Source organism: Euwallacea similis, chromosome 12 (assembly GCF_039881205.1).
Source record: "Euwallacea similis isolate ESF13 chromosome 12, ESF131.1, whole genome shotgun sequence".
NCBI classification, from domain to species: Eukaryota; Metazoa; Arthropoda; class Insecta; order Coleoptera; family Curculionidae; genus Euwallacea; species Euwallacea similis.
The window spans coordinates 800,289-818,579 of NC_089620.1; the positions used below are offsets into that span (position 1 = coordinate 800,289).

Below are 18,291 nucleotides of genomic sequence, written 5' to 3' on the forward strand. Positions count from 1 at the left end.
AAAATATAATATTTTTACGACACATATAGTGTCAATATCACACACAATATACATATTTTTATAAACACCGAATTCCGCTATTAAACAACAATTTTTATAAAACCCCCATCAAATTAATTCTATTTGCGGCTACTTCGAAGTAGCTAAATCCACTTAGATTGTTCCAAGCTGCATATGCATTTATACAAAAATGCGGATAAATTACTTTTTGTTAGGTTTAGCAGGCGTAGCTTACCAATAATACAGGGTGGGGTAGAGCAACTTGCTTACTAGAATTTGGAACCCTGAAGCGATAGTTGCTTCGAGGAGAGTCAGGGTAGACAAATTCGAGAGGGCAGGGCTTAAATTTGTAGTTCCGTTTGGTTTTTCGCAAAAGTCATTGACACACGGCACGTTTGTCACTGACTGTTTAATGGCAACATGTCCTAAGACGTTTCATTTCCTTGAGGGGCAATATGGTCTGGCCAGCACGGTTGCCTGATCTAGTTTCTTGCGACTATTTTTCAAGGGGCTGTATAAAATCACTTGTTTACAACGATCGCCCTAGGCCTTGGCTCATCTGAAAAACAACATTAGTAAAGCTGTCGTCAACATATCAATCAATCAGTCAATATGCTGGAAAGAGTTGAACGAAACGTTCGAGTTTGATTACCGCAGTATATTGAGAATAATGGACACCATCTTCGTGATATCATCTTTAAAACCGTATAAACACGAAATTTAAATCTTGTTCTTGATTAGAATTAAATATATATCTGCATTACTTTGTTTAATTGGATTTCTAAATAAGCAAGTTGCTCTGCCCCATCCTGAATTAATATTAATTTAGTCTAAGACGTCTTCAGTTAAATTGTGCCATTGGTCGTGTCTGTGATCCGGATACCTGATCATGTCCAACCAGTGCTTCAATCTTTGACCTGAAAAGGATTAGAATGTACATAGCGTTCCAGATACAATGATGCTATTTAGTAATGGGTGCTATAGGGTAAAAACAGAGCAATTCAGCTGCACTTGCTTCAACTAAAAGCTACTTATTTTCATTCACCCAATGTCACCCACCAGGGAATCACAGTTTTTGATTCACAGACTTGAAATTGGTCCTGGCTCGATTCAGAAATTGCTCTAACAATATTTCTAGTTGTAAGATTATCTTCATCTACTGGAAGAATTTTAATCTGTACATAAAAAACCAAGTGTTTTTGGTTCTGGGAATTAAAATTTTGTTTAATGTTATGAAATATTATTTTTCACTGAATTCGAAACTATTGCTGATGTTCTTGTGCTCGGGTTTGAGTCTTCTATAGCTAAAATGAACAGTTAGGAATATGCAGGGCAAGACTCTTCAAGACAAGAACCGGAATAGTGCACAAGATCAAATTCATGCTATATTACACTGATATTTTCCCATGTGGGGGAAACAGAAGTCTTAAGAAAGTGTCGTTTCTCCTGATTGTAAGGTGGACTGAAATAGTACATCAGAAGCGTGTCATGTTCCTTGAGGAATATTTATAGTATGAATGTACTTAAAGATTTACCGTTCTTGTCGCAATGGCTTGGATCCAGAATAACTTTTAGTTTTACTGTGGATATTCATATTGAATAAATAATTTTTGAAGATTCTGGAGTAAAAAAAAACCTTAGACCCTTAGCACAGATATTTAGATGAATTTATCATGTCCAAACATACTCCTAGGAGCAATTTTAAGTCGAGCAATATAAAAAATATGGGAGGAAGGAGAGTATGTCGAAGAAAAAGTAATGGGGAAAGATTAAGGGAAGAGACAAGGAGAAAGTAGTGGGATAGGAAGAGAGTTAGGAGCGAGAATAAGAGTATAACTCACGAAAGGGTGTCGTCATCGTGGGGTGGGATAGAAGCCTCACGCTGTGGCCATTATCAAAGAGATGCTTGTATATGTATATTCGACCCTTGAAATTCTCTATTTTGAATGTAGTTTTGAAGTTCTTTATTTTTTTTAAAGGGTCTAGATTTAGATTTAAATGTGTGTGTTATTTCCAAATACAATAAAAGAAAAAAATTAATAATCCGCCTCAAACGTATATAACATACAGGGTGGAACAGCCAAAAGGGATAAATTCAATATCTACATGTATCGACATATGTGAAAAAAATACAGAAACACGTCAATTTTGAATTCCGAAATTATATTCTGTAACGTAAAAATGTTATCTCTGAATTTAACCCCATTTGCGCGACAATTACCCAAATTTTTAAATTGAAAGCATGGGCTTGTGAAACCTCAATTGAAAGGTCTTTTTTTCTCTATTCAAATAGTTCCTTGGCTATGGTTTTAAACTTTATTGCAAAGAATAACAGAAAAAATTAAATTCATGTAATTGATGGCATTCTCTACAATAATCTTAATAACGAATACCATTTAGTTATTGACATTGAAATAAAATAATAAAACAAATGATTTTCAATCTTCTATGATCTTATGAATCTTCTATGAGATGTTCAAAATGCATGTTTCGAACCTCTTGGCAGTATCCTAAATCTAGAAAAAAATGTCTTCTAACATTAATCAATATCTGTGGTGTAACCAATCTAATCTCAAGAATTATTCTTTTTTTTTAAGTCAGCTAGATCACGTAGTTTAGTTTCGTATGCCATACTCTCCACATATCCCCATAAGAACAACTCTAATGGAGTAAGATCAGGTGATCGCGCTGGACATTCTAGAAATCCTCACTTTCCTATCCACTGACTTGGAAAAGTTAAGTCGAGGTACACTGAGATTGATTTGTTTTAGTATTTTATTACATTATCAATAACGAAGCGGTGCTAGTTAATAAGTTTTTAGTCTCTTGTAGATAATTTTCCCAATTATATGAATTTTTTTTTTTTTAATTATTTTTTCAAATAAGGTTTAAAACAACAGCAATTTTGAATAGAGAATGAAAAATGAGGTATCACAAACCCATATCACCAATTAAAAAATTTGGGGATTACAATTGTTACGCAATGGGGATTGAATTTTGGGATGATATTTTTACATTACAAGATCTAATTTCAGGATCTAAAATTGATGTGCTTCGGTGTTATTTCACATATGTCGAAATATGCGCTATTTAACTTTGACCCGAATATATTTTCTTACCACAGTAAAGTGAAACAGATAAAATAACAGCGTAAATAACCCAATTTGCGCATCTTTGGAAAGCCGCTATCTTGGTTGTATTGACAGCAGAGACTTGAAACTCGGGAGTTATGAAGTATATCAAATTACCTTTAAAGTGAGATGTCACTCGATCCCCTATTCCATTTAAGATTTTGGGGATGAATCCCCTCTCGCTTAAGGGATTGCAGATAGGGGAGTCGGAATTAGCCTAAAACGTTTCCCCCTCAAAAATAAGATTTACGCGTCTGAGCGGTTTTTCATAAATCCTTTGAGCTGTTCAGAACAGTACGTGTTTCGTTTTCAAACGGCCACCCTGTATTTTACATATTCACATTTTATATACTTTAGTTCTGTGAATTTTTGCTTTTATAAGAATTTTTCCCTAGGATCTGAAGACGGAAGGAGTTTCTCCTCCGAGCCCTTAGGAAAGCACGAATATTATTCTCAATTCGATTCAATTGGGAATATTATGCAATCCCATCTCTTCAACGCCCTCACTTATGCAAGAGACGGCATTTCCAAACACAATAATAATAAAAAAGAACGCACAGCTTTTACATAGATTTTTTACTATAGCGCGAGTAACTAATATTTTCCCTCTATCTTCCATCAACCACTTACCTTTCGAACCAGATCCTCCCAAAATTAACCCACCCAAATAATCATTGCTTTTGCCATAATCCTTGTCATAAACCGTAATATACAAACTTTGCATATACAATTCAGTGGGTCTCGTTTCAAAAGCAAATTCCTCGTTATACACTGGATTCAAATTTTTCCATTTAACGGTAGTTTTATGTTTACGATGATAGGGATCCGGTTTTAATTGTCTGAAACAGGAGTTTATATAATTTATATAGAATTTTTCATTTTCGCAATGAAAATATCGATTATTGCCTGAAACAGGAGTGGATTTGACATCGAGAAAATAACTCGCTAAAATGTTTCTCTATAGTAAAATTTAGTTGGTTTAAGATTCTTGGGAATTCAATGACTTTTCTTTAACATATGCGCTTATTTAGGTCTATGTATGCTAAAGGGAATGATGGGAACGAGCAGGTGGGATAACTTACAATTTAACAAATGGATCAGAGAATCCATTATTGTCCATTGGCAGTAGATTTGCGCATCTTTTCACCGTAACTAACAATGCCCTTCTTTTAGTTGAGTAGCATAATGAGAGCAAAATTTGCCCTCCTGCCCATAAATCGAAATCAAACCATTGGTTCAGGTCAAGAGCTGGTATGGGCCCCTTTTGCTCCACGCGAAGATTTTCCAAAGGGACTGTCAACTGCAAAATTTTCAATTTTCATTTTGGAACCCCTATCTCCATACACCTTTTTAGTATTTTACATAAATTGTATTTTGCACTCTTAGTTTAGCCAACTTTATCCTCACTTCGCCCATGTAATCATGACCGTACCGGTCATCGTCTACCACCAGTACGTGCAGAGACTTAGCGGCCAAATCCTCTTCGGTTATGTCGTAGAATGTCAAATTTTCATTAAATTCCGGATTTCTGAAAGTGGTCAGAAAAAGAAAAGTGACAACGAAAACGGCAATTTTTGCAATTACCGGGTTTTGTGGACAGTCTTTGTCCTTAATCGAGTAGAAACCTTGGCATTTGGCAAAATGTTCAGCTTGCAAAATGGATCAGACAATCCGCCTATGTCCATGGGGATAAGATTCTTTGCCCTGTATACTGTACAGTGAAGGGTGTTGGTAGTTTGGTCGTAATTCAGTGAAAGTTCTATGATGCCCATTGAGGGATCTGCGGTTGGTTTTTGGTCACTCGAGCCACCCGAACTCTAGAAATATCCCGCAATTTCGGTAATTAACAAATTTGACTAACTATTACATTTGCAAAAATAGTAGAAACTTTTTAATAACATAAAAGCTGTTAAAACGTATTTTTTTTGCAGTATGGCTACAATTAATGTTACATCGGAATCGATCTAGAGCGACCAGGTACATAAAGGTGACTTTTCTTTCTTGTTTTGAGATACGACTTAGGACGAAACCACGCATGGAACATTCCTTAGAAACACTGTCCAAAACTAACATACAAGACTGGTTCTTTAAGCATAAATTTACCTTCATGCTTGAAGTGCTGGGAGATAATTTCTCATCCACGCTTTTCGCATCATTCCAATGCCACTCCGATACCGACCTCGAAACCATCGATTCGGGTCTGGAACCTTCAGCATTCTCTACTGAATTAACGATCATGATTTTAGCAACACCTCTAAAAATTATTTACCTCCTTCTGCTTTACCATCTCCAGCAATATCGTCCCATGGTCTGGATTCTGCAGAGGACAAATTCATCGATCCCATGTAGCACCTCAAGGGTTCCAGTTCCTTGGAAAGCTGCGTGTCACCAGAGCTGGGTTGTCGACTAAAGGTGATGTTATGTTGAAATATGATTTTTTTTTAATGTTTACATCCGTTTCAGAAGGGTTGTTTACTTTTTCTCTTATTCTATTTCGGAATAATGCCTCACACATAGGGGGGGGGGGGGGGGGGGGTAATGTAGCGGTGGAATTGAGCACCATTGTCATTTAAAACTAACTGCGAACAACATTCACTCTTTACTAATGATTAATATCTGATCGTTGTATCTAATTTAAACAGCCCTTTTTAATGTACTTAGCGATGTTAGTGTCTAAAGTTGACCTCTTGTTTTAGACAACCAAATGTGATCCATGTTTAACGAACAAGAGGCCACACATCGATTTTTTTCTTATACGAAATTAATCTGTTATAATTTTTATATATTTTATTCACATTTTCTGAGAGATTTCTCTGCTGTGTGTATTCAGTATCTACTGTACAGGTTGAATCACATTCAAGGCGTATCATTGGGATCTCGGAAACTATAAGAGGTACGATTAAATTGGGGCAAAGTTAGGCAATTTAGTGCCCAAAAAAATACCACTTCCAATTAGAAAAAAATCCGAATATTTCCAGATATATCCAGGAAAAACCGAAATTGTGCCGCAGCATTTTTATTTTTCCTGATTTTATTGGAAGAGATATTTTAGAGTAAATGTCGCTTCATTATTATCACTTTTTTCAATAAATTTATTTCATCTATTAAAATCGATTGAAGAAGATCGACTGCAGAAGAAACTGCAACAAAGACAAACCTATGTTAAAAACGATACGTGGGAGAGTGATAGACATATAAACTTTTTAAGAGATTATTCTTATAAAATCTGTTACTTTTTTTGGTGGTTGTTATATGTCATTGTTCTTAAAAGGGCAAAAGGTAATAAAAGGAAAGATAAAAAATCCCAGGTCTGTACTTAAGTTAATTATGGTGGTATCATATGTGGTATATATATATGGTATACGTATGGTATTGTAAATTAAGTTGATGATGGTGGCTCAAAGACGAAACGTCGGAGTTCAAGTTTGGAATCGCCATCTTGTACGGACGAAAAAGTGGTAATAAAGAAGTGACATTTGCTTTGAAATATCCCTTCAAATAAAATTTGGAAAAAATAAAATTGATATAGCAAAATTTTGGTTTTTCTTGGATATGTCCGGAAGTATTAGGAATTTGACCAGATTCGAAGCGGCACTTTCTTAGGCACTAAATTGTGCAATTTTAGCCCAATTTAAGCGGCGTTGTACTTCATATAGTTTCCGAGATCCCAATGACACGCTTCGAATTTGGACCACCTTGTACAGGGTTGGTCCGTATATTTAGAAGGCGCCTACTACTTTCATTATAAAAAAGAAAAATTCTAAACACAAAGGTTGCTAGGGGAAATTGCCAGAAAATGTTGCGTAACGCAACAGATGAATGTTGCAAAATTAGAAAAGGACAGAAAGTTGATAAATTTATAATGGAACGTCTTGTATATTTTCTAAAAATATACAAGGCGTTTAAGTATAAAAGACCTTTATTTTTTGATTTCCAAAATATATAACATGTTAACATTTAGTTTAGCCGTTTTCGCGGTATTTCGATTTAAAAATCGGAATTATATTGTTTTTCCAAATGTCAATTGCCATGAATAAACCAATGTCACGAATGTCATCAGTAATTATTATTTATTCGACTGTCACACATTTTCTTCATTCCATCCGTCAAATGGGTTATGCAGAAGAAGAAAAATTAGAAATAATTCGCCTGTATTACAAAAACAATTGTTTAATCATGGCAATTGCGATTTGGAAAAACAATGTAATCCCGATTTTTAAATGCAAATACCGCGAAACGGCCAAACCAAATATCAGTATGTTATATATTTTTTAAATTAGAAAAGTCTATTAAATTTTTGTAGAATATACAGGATGTTCCATTATAAATTTACCGATTTTGTGTCTTTTTTGAACTTTGCAATATTCATCTGTTGCGGTACGCAACATTTTCTGGTGATTGAGGATAAACCCTACAACTTTTGAATTTAAAGTTTTTCTTTTTTTTTATAACAAAAGTAGTAGATGCTGTCTAACTATACGGGTCGACCCTGTACATACATGCACAATATAAAGCACATCAGTGCTCTGTATTGTATCACATATTCTCCTGATGTGTCACAAGAATACCAAGTTCATTAGTAATGGAATACGGGTACTGAGTGTTACTAATTGGATAAAAAACTACATTTGTACCCCTACTGATGGGTGAGGCGTTTTTCTCAAATAGAATTAAAAAACTATAAAATATTAATTGTCCTTGTTAATAGTTGAACTTACTTGGAGTTGTTGGTTAGACTGTAGTTCGAGGCTTCTCGATCTGGAGCATCTAAGGAATTGCAAGTTTCTGGATTTAGTTTAAAGTCTAACTACATTTTACCTTTAAATTCAACTTTTTTCTTGCCAGTTGCCATATTTTTAGTCAAAGACTTCTTTTTTTTCTGAATTTCAAAGTAAATACCGATTAAAAAAACCCCCACGAGACTTTTCAAGCTAGAGGTGAGTTTGCTTTTAATCCCACCGATGCGGAAAACAAGTATGAGAAATGCCAGATGTCGATCCACCTATTTCGAATTATTTAGTGTTGTATCGACGAAACAATCTTTCGATTGACATACGAACGTGCGAGCCAATAAAGTGGGGAGATTTAGAAAAAATTCTTTTCCTGGTATAAAATTAACCAAGTTGAGGGACATCGGATAGTTTCCGGCTCAATATCGGGTTGTATATAATGAATAATTTGTTCAAACCGATATTTAAATGGACATTATACGTGGGGATTCACCACTTGGCTGAATTTTCTGGCTACTTAACTTGCCTTGAGACCAGATCAAATCTAGTTTCAGTTACATTCGAAGTTATGCTCAAAAGGCAAGAGATAGAGCTACGGTGTGATCTCCCGACCAGGAAAAGATTAAATCTTAAAACAAATAGAAGTTTCTACTTCTTCTGTGACCACACCAAATTGGATCTGGAAAAGAGTGCCTGCCTACCATGCGTGCTTTCTGTTCCTGAATTCGTTCTCAGTCTGTTCCAAGGTGCCACCTTCCTCTCCTCGTCGGAGCTACTTTCCTCCTCCCTGTACCTCCTCGACACCCTTACACTCCTACTGCGTTTAAACCGGGACTCAGTTGGCAGGATGTATTTGGGTAAACTCTTGAAGAACCATGCCCCAGATTTCTTCCATATCTCCCTAGTTTCTGAGCATATCATGCAGAGATGATGGTCTCTTGTAACGCTATGAGACAATTTGTCCAACAAGTTAACGAAGGAAACAAACAAACGCATTTTTACCAAGGGTGTTTATGAGCAAATTTGTCGATGGTACACCTCTGGCAAGCCCATCGGCCACAATCCAAGCATCGGACTTTGGGTGGTCCTAAAATCCCGAAAGTGTCTCCGCATAACAAACATTGGTGAGGTCCCCGACCTAAGGCACTTCTTCGCATGTTATCTAATTTGTCTATGAGTTTACCTACCTGAAAGAATTGTTGTTGGTGATCGATAGGGGTAATTTTTTTAAAATTAAACCTACTCGTTCCTGTTCCGTAACGTCCAGTTTTTCAGCCCTCTGTATAACATTAACAATGACTTGTTGTTCATCCTCACGTAATGGTTGATTTGGCGCTGGACTTGAGCTGAATCCAGCTAAGCTGCCAGTTTTCACGCTCCACCCAGTTTTAAGTCTTAAACAACAATCCCTCAATAAAATGAAGCTTCAAGCTCAGCTCAAATGTGAAAAGCCAAATCCAGTAAGAGAATTCAAATTCAAAATAATTAAGGAGGATTACATTCAAATTTAGATTCCTAGAAACGAAGGTTCGCTTTTCGGATCAAAGGACCACTTTTCGTATTAAAGCCATAGAACAATTAACTGATGTTATACAGGATGTCCTAAAAATGTACCGACAAATTTTTAGGGCTGGTGAGAAACATCAATACAATTTCTTTTCTTAAATAAACAAATGACCCGTTTGAGCAGAAAAAAGTAACATGGTTTTTGTCATTATAACCACTTTTTTTTCTTGTTAGACGTTGTTTCATTGATAAACAAATAATAACTTACAGTAATTGTTGTAAATGTTGACCATTTGCTTCAATACAAAGATTGCACCATCAGTTCATTGATTCGCGGACCCTATGGAATATTTCGGGAACAATTTCTATATGCGTGCAACTGGCCATTATTAACTATTACTTGTCAAACAGATCTTCCTCACTACGAATAGGTGTTTCGTAGACCAAAGATTTGAAATAACCCCAAAGGAAAAAATCTAGGGTGTTTAAATCAGGAGAACGTGCAGGCCAGGCTACAGGACCTCCTCTCGTAATCCATCGGTGTATATCGGTAAGTTCTTCAAATGGGAAATTAACGTACTTCTTGCCGGCATATGTTTATTAAAGAAGAAAAGTTTGTATTAACGCCCCTCCACCACCCCTTAAAATTTGTCGGTGCATTTCTGGGATACCCCGTATAGCCGTGATGTAATGCTAATAATGCCCATTAGCCTTGGGAGGATTCAAATTCACTTACAATAAATCCTCGAACGATTCAAATCCTTCGTAAATCGCTGAAAGCAGGGACATTTAAACCTTCATTAAAGTTTATGAAAGTTCGTTTCCGGTTATAATCACAATAATAAATGCGAGTGAATAAGGTCAGGAGGCAAGATATAAAGCTGAGGACATGGCATCAACGAGCGTCAAAACAATAATTAACAATAAGGCTGGCGCCGGCTGCTGGCGACACTTTTAAGGGCATCCGTCGCGACGCCATAGTCGAGGGTCCGCGAGAGAAGGTCTAATATTAGAAAAAGCACTTGGAATGATTCGGGCAATTGAAATTTCTCTTGGAAAAGCATCAAATTATATTAAGGCTTTTGACTACCTGAGAACAACGAATGCTATTTTCACTCAGTCTTCCTAAATAAAAGTGGAAATAAGGTTACCATATATTCATTTTTTCGCTCTATACAAATATTTCTACTCCATACATAATATACATTTTTCTGTTTGAATTAAATAGAATATAAGGGAATATTGCATATTTATACCAGCTAAATTGAAATATTATTTAAACTCTCCACCCTCTAGAAAGGCTTCTTGTACAAAATGTTCCATATTAGACTTGATTAAATAGAGGCAATTTTGCTTTTTTCACTGGTGATTAAAAGTGAGTATCCACTAATAATAAATAACCTTGACCTAAGCTATCATACTGTGGAAATTCAGGTATTTTTGTTTGTTGAGTTTAATCCTTAGGATGGCGCACAAGAAGCTTAAAAATATTTTGAAAAAGAGAATAAGGCAAGCGATGTGATGTGCTACCAAAGAAAATTTTGCCATGAAAACTAAGAAATCATCCAAAGCACCGCATTCCCTGGAAAAATGTTTATACTTTGACTCTTGTAAAAGAATAATGTAAATGCATCGTTTTATAACTGACAAATCAGTCCTTTCCATCCCTAATTACAATTATGGAGATAAGAATCAACCATTTCGTTAAGTATAATGGAATGAAACTGACCTACATGCATTAAGAGAATAATAACTAATTTTCGCGTCAGGAAATTTCTTTTTGAATCATGAAAATGGATAACGCTTTCCTTGTTTCTAATCAGGTACCTGAAAGCTTTCATTAATTTTTATATGAATTAAAAGTATTCACATATGGAGAACTATCAGTTATAATATACTACTTATTATAAAAATAGCATCACCTAGAATTAATGTATCAAATTCAACCAAAATTAGTATACGTATTTAATTGTAATAGTAGCACAATTGATCAGATTTTACATATAGCGCAGTGCGTTATATACAGGAAGTGTTAGAACCAATAACTGTACCTTATATTCAATATACTGGAAATGTGCTTTTCCAGGAAGACAATGTGCGGCCACATATTGCTTGTACTCTAACTATGGCTCATCTGCAACATCGCAATGTTTTCGTTTCCGTGGCCTCCATGCTCTCCTGATCTTTCCCCCATAGAACACGTAAAAGACATGATAGGAAGAAAAGTTACTACACTGCAGAACCCATGACGTACTTTCGCAAAATTACGAAATGCAATTTAAGTTGCTTGGGATATACTACCTCAAGAGAAAATCGACCATTTCTTAGAGGCATGCCCAGATGAGTTTCTAAGGGTGTAAATTCACAAGGCGGTTATACACATTATTCGAATTTTACAGATTATTTGTACTTCGATTCACTCGTAAGTTACATCATTTATTTTGTATGGTATTGTCAATATATTTACAAAGTTTCATTAAAATACGCACATTATTTTTAGGTACTATAATTTTTATGATAAGTAGTATATTAAAGATATCAACTGTAATTGCGTTGTCGTCATTTCTTAAATTGGTATTACATGAAATGAAGTAAATGATGATTCTATTTAGAGGTACTTAGCTTAATAAAAAAATGTGCGGAATGAGGAAATCTCTTAAGAAATGGTTCGAAAATAAGGGAATTTTAACTCTATTAGAAAGTTTAGAGATCTAAATCCATTAGATATATCTGATTTAACTGAATTAAACCAAACCCAATTATTCCAAGTATCAGGAGCTCGATTAAGTAAATTGCGATTAAATTGCTTGTTGTGGTGCAACTTTTTCCGATCTGTTGTGACAAAATTGAACGATTAAATTGAAAAGATTTAACGCTGTACTTTAAGAAATATTGGAACAAACGTCCTAAGAGTGTTTTCTTTAAATCTTGAAGCAAAAATTGTCATTATTGTGAGTGGGTTTCAACAAACCCAGTCTGGAGTTTCCAGAGTCAAGACAAAGAGATGGTTTAATTTTCTATGAAGATTTCCATTGGTATAAAATGGAATCTTCTCAACGGCTAAGGACTATATATAAGGTGTTTCAAAATTGCACGGCACTATTTGAGGTACGTATTCTCTAATACAAAATGCAGGAAAAAGTCCATGTAAGCATGTGTCCGATTTTGATCGATAGCGGAGTTAGAAGGTGTTAAAAGTTAAGAAAAATTCAGTTTTTTCTTTTATTATGCTTGATCTACTGAGAGCCGCTGATATTTTTTCGTAGGAATATTTTTTCTGATTAAGTTGGTCAATTCTACAGAAAAAAGGATCTTACTCTTTTCTCGTTAGATGAGCCGTTCTTGATTAAAATAATAAAAATCGTGTTAATCAATTTGTTTATTTTAAGAGTTTATTATAAGTTATTATTTTATATTAAATATTATATATTTTATAGTTTATTATAAGTGACCTTTTTCACGTAGAATTGACCAACCTGAAAAAGTATTAGTGACATAACTTTATTTTTTGTAAATATCAGAAAACATACAGGGTGTTATTTAAATATGTGGCCAAACTTTAAGGGGTGATTATTTCAATTATTCTAAGACGAAAAGTTTATATAAGCATAGGATTGGTAGTGATTCGTTTTCAAGGTACAGGGTATCAAACTTTTTTTTAATACTTACATATTAAAAAAACACTCCTAAATAACAAAAAGACGCAATCTAATTTTGTGACAGTTTTTAATATAGTATAAAGAAATCTTTTAAACTAGACATTGTCTGTTTTCTTTTACTAGTGAGGTGCACAGAGATAACACTATAATTTAAGAAAAATCAGACAAGAAAAAGTTTTATTAAAACTATACTTAAACAAATGATACGTTTTTTTAGTAAAAAACATTTAACAATAAATAAATTTCAAATTTCAACAAAATCGGCTGAAGGATTATTAATATTTTTATGAAAAAACGATTTTTTTTAAAAAGTTTGACACCCTGTATCTTAAAAACGAAGCATTACTGGACCTTCGTTTATATAAACTTTTCGTCTTAGAACCACTCAAAGAATCACCCCTTGAAGTTTTGCCGCGTACTTCAATAACACCCTGTATATATCTGGACGCTACCAGTTGAGCGATAGAATTACTTCTCTTATTAAAATACGCGATTTTACGTCCGATTAACATATATCAAAATTGAAAGCAACATCTAAAGAACTTTCTGAGAAATTTAAAAATAACGATTGGAACAGGAAAATTTTGACATCCTAGAGCTAAAAATTTGGACCATTGCGAACATAAGTTTACCAGGTCTACCGGTATGAAATGAGCGCTATTTTGTGAAAATAAAACACCAATTTTAACAAGGAAAGAAAAATAAAATTTATTCAAAATATTGACCATTGTTTTCTACACATTTTGACCACCTTTCTGGCAATTTATGGATACCATGCCAATAGAAATGTGTCTCTTTGGCATCAAACCAATTAGACACCCAATTTTCTACTTCTTCGTAGGAATCGAAGTGCTGCTCAGCCAATGCGTGTCCCATCGATGAAAACAAATGGTAGTCCGAAGGAGCCAAGTCTGGTGAATACGGCGGATGGGGTAGCAACCCCCAGCCAAGTGTTTTGATGGTATCCTGAACCGGTGTTGCTTTGTGTGGAGGTGCGTTGTCATGAAGCAAAATTACCTTCCCGTATCTTCTGGCCCATTCTGATCGTTTTTCGATCAACGCATTGTTTAAATGAATCAATTGTTGTCGGTAGCGAACAGTATTAACGGTTTCACCAGGTTTTAAAAGCTCGTGGTGCACCACACCTTTCTGATCCCACCAAACACACAGCATTGCCTTCTTGCCGAATCGATCAGGTTTTGCAGTCGGTGTTGATGGTTGTCCCGGATCAACCCATGATTTTTTCCGTTTAGGATTTTGAAAATAAATCCATTTTTCATCTCCAGTAATAATTCGATGCAAAACTGATTTTCTTTCGTGCCTTTGAAGCAAAATTTCACTGGTGTTTTTTCGGTTCTCCATCTGTCTTTCATTCAATTCATGCGGCACCCATTTTCCACATTTTTGGATCTTTCCCATAGCTTTTAAACGATCAGAAATTGTTTGTTGTGCAACATTTAACATTTCTGCCATTTGCTTTTGACTTAAAGTGTCATCTTCATCCAATATTGATTGCAGTTCGGCGTCTTCAAGCTTTTTTGGTGGTCTGCCACGTTCTACGTTTTGCATATCAAAATTGTTATTTCTGAATCGTTGAAACCATCTTTTGCATGTTGCTTCTGATAAAGCATAATCACCATATGCCTCGACAAGCATTCGATGCGACTCTGCAGCACTTTTCTTCAAATGAAAGCAAAAAATTAATGCTTTCCATAAATCATCATTTTGTGGTACAAAATTCGACATTTTTGGCACAATGAAATAATATAGTGTTATTTGTTTAAGGACTTGATTTGTACTAAATATGTTTGTCAGTTTGTATACCAACCAAGCAAACAAAAAAAAAAGGTTTGTTTACAACAAATGCCCTATATCGAGACATTTATATCCTGACGCTCATTTCATACCGGTATACCTGGTATATGAACTTTCCTCATAAAATGACCTGAGAAGTCATATCCTGAAATATTAGCACGATATTAAGGAACACTCTGAATATCTGAACCTGCTAATCTGAAGATTATCTACTCTAAAAGGTAACCCCGTAATAACTGTTGTGGTTTAACAGTTTAATTTAGGATGGAGCGGAGATAACTCCTAGTTTAAGAATTAATGAAAAACACAGAACTTTTTCAACGAAACAAATTAACATTAAAAGCTTTTGAAAGGCGTAGCTTTAGATGCTTTCGTATTGAACAAACAGTTAAATACATGAGTGAATGAAATAATAATTATATTCAATTTGTTAAAAAAAAAACAGTTTGAGTTATGACAGAAAACACAGGTAAACATGTGATTATAACATTAGCGAAACATATTTGTGTTTTTATTAAATAAAAACTAGGCTTCCTTTTCTGATAAAGGAAAATGATGTGTAGGATGACAAAAATCCCCTTGTTAAGAATCTTTAAAGAATGCACTAATATTAGCCTATTTTCTCCACTTTTTACTAAAACTGAAACTAGAGAGTAGGCATCATGTTTCGCCAATTCTTAGATAATATACAGAATTTCAGAACTATAGGATCAAACTTCTTGAGATTGTTCAGGGCAACAATAGAAAATATTTGAGTATAAGAACCTCGTCCGCAAATATCTCCCTAAGTCGCTACGGCTTTATGATGTTTTAAGACAGTTATGTGCAAAAATGTGTTTTATTGAGTTTTAATACGTTTTATTATAATTTTTTTGTACAAAATAACACTACAGTAATTGTTCAAAATGTCGTCCTTGAACTTTCGTTTCGTTTTGTTCGGACAACATTGGATCGGTAGAGGTGGTCCAGTTCCGTGGCCTCCTAAATCACCTGATTTGACACCTTTAAATTTCTTTCTGTGGGGGAAAAGTAAAGTTTCTGGTTTATGAAACGCTAGTGGATACAGAACAAGACTTGACTGCACGAATCACTGCGGCATTTGAAGTCGTTCAAAACGATTATCACTTATTTAGCCAAGTTCATAGAAACCATGTACGTCGTTTAAACAGGTGCAATGAACCTCGAGAGCAACATTTTGAACAATTATGTAGTGTTATCTTGTACAAATAAATTCAAATGAAACGTACTAAAATTTGATAAAAATATTTTTGCACATAACTGTCTTAAATTATCATAAGATTATAGCGCCTTATGGAAATATTTGCGGACACGGGTTCTTATACTCAAATGTCTTTTACTGTTGCACTGAAAAATCCCTAGAAGTTTGATCTCATAGTTCTGAAACACCCTGTATTTATCAGACAACCATTAACTACGATTCATGTTGCTATTGATTAAACTCAGTTTTATCAGACACAGGTTAATAGTTGCTGATAAGAATTAATACAAATCATATGTTAGCATCTAAAAAAAACGTGAGCATAATATTTCGAAAAGAAAAAATTAGCCGTTTGCAGTTTGAAACCAAACTATTAATGTAAAATATTAGTCCATTATGTCTTAAGTAAATAGTATATTACAATATAAATGTGTTGAAGGGTTTTTAAGGCTGCTTTGTAAGGCACAAAGGCTTTAAAGGTTAGTGCAGCAATGTTACAAGCAATTGAGCCTTTATGCATTTTAAGAAGTATCATAAATTTTTCAAAGTATTTAAATGGGCAGGAATTGAAATTGACTATAATATTGTTGGCCTAGTAACCATACATGCATTATGATGCCATTATTTTACTTCGCCTTATTCAAGCCGCAGCGCGCATAAACCGTCGATTATGATGAGTAATAAAAAATTATTATAACCTTAATACGTGTTGTTTATGAAAAAATATAGATACACATCACTTTTCCATTATTATTATTAAAGTTAAATGTGAAGCAATAAATTTCACTGAAATGTGTGCGAATTTGCGTTAATGCTCCTGTCACACAAATGTTATGAACTCATTTAATAAAATTTTCCGTAATACTTATTTTTATGCAAATTTACTCGAAAGTGATTGCTAAATAATTTATATAGTCATCCTGCATTCTGAACTCATGTTTTAATTATGAGGGTGGCAGATTTTTTATCATGATTGTCGTTAACAGTTCTGTTTTTCGACTTAAAATGCCTTATATATTTCACGTTTTTGTTTTTTTTTTAAATATTTATATAATTAATTTAATGAAAATAAAATAAAATTTAATATATTTAAGACATGAAATATGTTTAACTTACTTCGCCCTTAAAGCTAATTGGCGGTCATTCGGACATACAAATCGACTGGGCTGGTCGCTGCTACTTCCACCAACATCGACCATTTTCCTGAAAGAAACGTCACTTTTTCAAATTCACGTCAACGTTTCAAACGTTCTTCTCGGGCTAGTTTGGAAAATGGGTTTATGCCTGGCATGGTCCAGTTTAAATTCATTTCTCCGCAACTCTCCGGACATCATAGGATTTAACTTACTAAATACCACTGTCAGTTTTTATATACAATGTAAAAAACTAGGTACATTTTAGACGCATTTAAAAAAAAAATCATCGGGAATCGCTATTGGGAATTTCGAAGGCATACAATACCGACATTAACAATCTCCCAATAACCTCTAAACAATAACATTAACCTCTTTAACGTGAGCTCATAAACAAACAATACTTACTTAACTATTTCCAGGAATAGAGGACAAACAATGGGAGCGAGAAACACAAAGCAGTAGTTTTTGATTTATTCTCCCGGAAATCTGGAAACAAAATCAGCAGGTTTATCGCGCCTTTCCAGATGTTTTCGCACGTACCGCGCGTTGTAATCGCGTGGACGCCGACCTCAAACAAACGACGATCGACGCCTGTTGAATGCCAGCCGGGCGCCGCGATGCTTATCCAGGACCGTATCGGTTACATCCTGCGCAAAGTGATGCCAGTTAATGCTAAAAGAGAGTTAAATATTATGAAAACCTATAGACAAAACCTTAGCTACGATCGTATCTGACCAAATTATGCAGGCTTACAAAACAGTGGCGATTCCGAAGGGGGATGACAGGAGTAAATCATCCTATTTTGTAGTTTTGTCGGGGAACGTCTAGGGGTATTAAAGAAAAAACCAAGAGGAATGTTGATTTCGTTATTCGAGTTGAAATTCGGTCTAATTCCCCATAATACACACATTTTTTGTTATTCCTTACTCCATGTACTATTCGACACTCAAGAGCGCAGGGATAACTTTGATATGGCTGCCTCGCTCCTGAACATCTTTCCTGGATGCGACTCTGTTGTAAAAATATATGAGAATCAGCTTGTTCTTAGCCGTACAGTTACCTCAATCAACGCTCTATATAGCAAAATAGATTTCT

The 18,291-nt window shown here is 34.7% G+C and overlaps 1 protein-coding gene across 1 annotated transcript; it reads right to left on the bottom strand.

Moving 5' to 3' along the window:
• Positions 1 to 94: 94 nt before the first annotated feature.
• On the bottom strand, positions 95 to 17,773 carry Rph (Rabphilin). Its single transcript, XM_066395682.1, has 13 exons — positions 17,602 to 17,773; positions 17,177 to 17,263; positions 9,101 to 9,255; positions 8,864 to 9,044; positions 8,563 to 8,807; positions 7,850 to 7,898; positions 5,401 to 5,537; positions 5,235 to 5,350; positions 4,716 to 4,948; positions 4,494 to 4,659; positions 4,214 to 4,431; positions 3,762 to 3,970; positions 95 to 917 (listed from the first exon to the last, which is right to left on the bottom strand). The coding sequence occupies exons 2-13, from the start codon at positions 17,257 to 17,259 to the stop codon at positions 826 to 828; spliced, it is 1,884 nt and encodes a 627-aa protein (XP_066251779.1). The 5' UTR covers positions 17,260 to 17,263; positions 17,602 to 17,773; the 3' UTR covers positions 95 to 825.
• Between the last annotated feature and the right edge of the window lie 518 nt (positions 17,774 to 18,291).

Excerpts from the sequence above, each read along its gene's own strand:
- Rph (XM_066395682.1), bottom strand. The coding sequence starts at position 17,259 with ATGGTCGATGTTGGTGGAAGTAGCAGCGACCAGCCCAGTCGATTTGTA. Across the intron at positions 7,899-8,562 it reads AGGAACAGAAAGCACGCATG|ATGCTCCAGATCGAGAAGCC; the intron begins GTAGGCAGGCAC and ends GCAATTCCTTAG. Across the intron at positions 3,971-4,213 it reads TCTGATCCATTTGTTAAATT|ACAATTAAAACCGGATCCCT; the intron begins GTAAGTTATCCC and ends CTCCTGTTTCAG.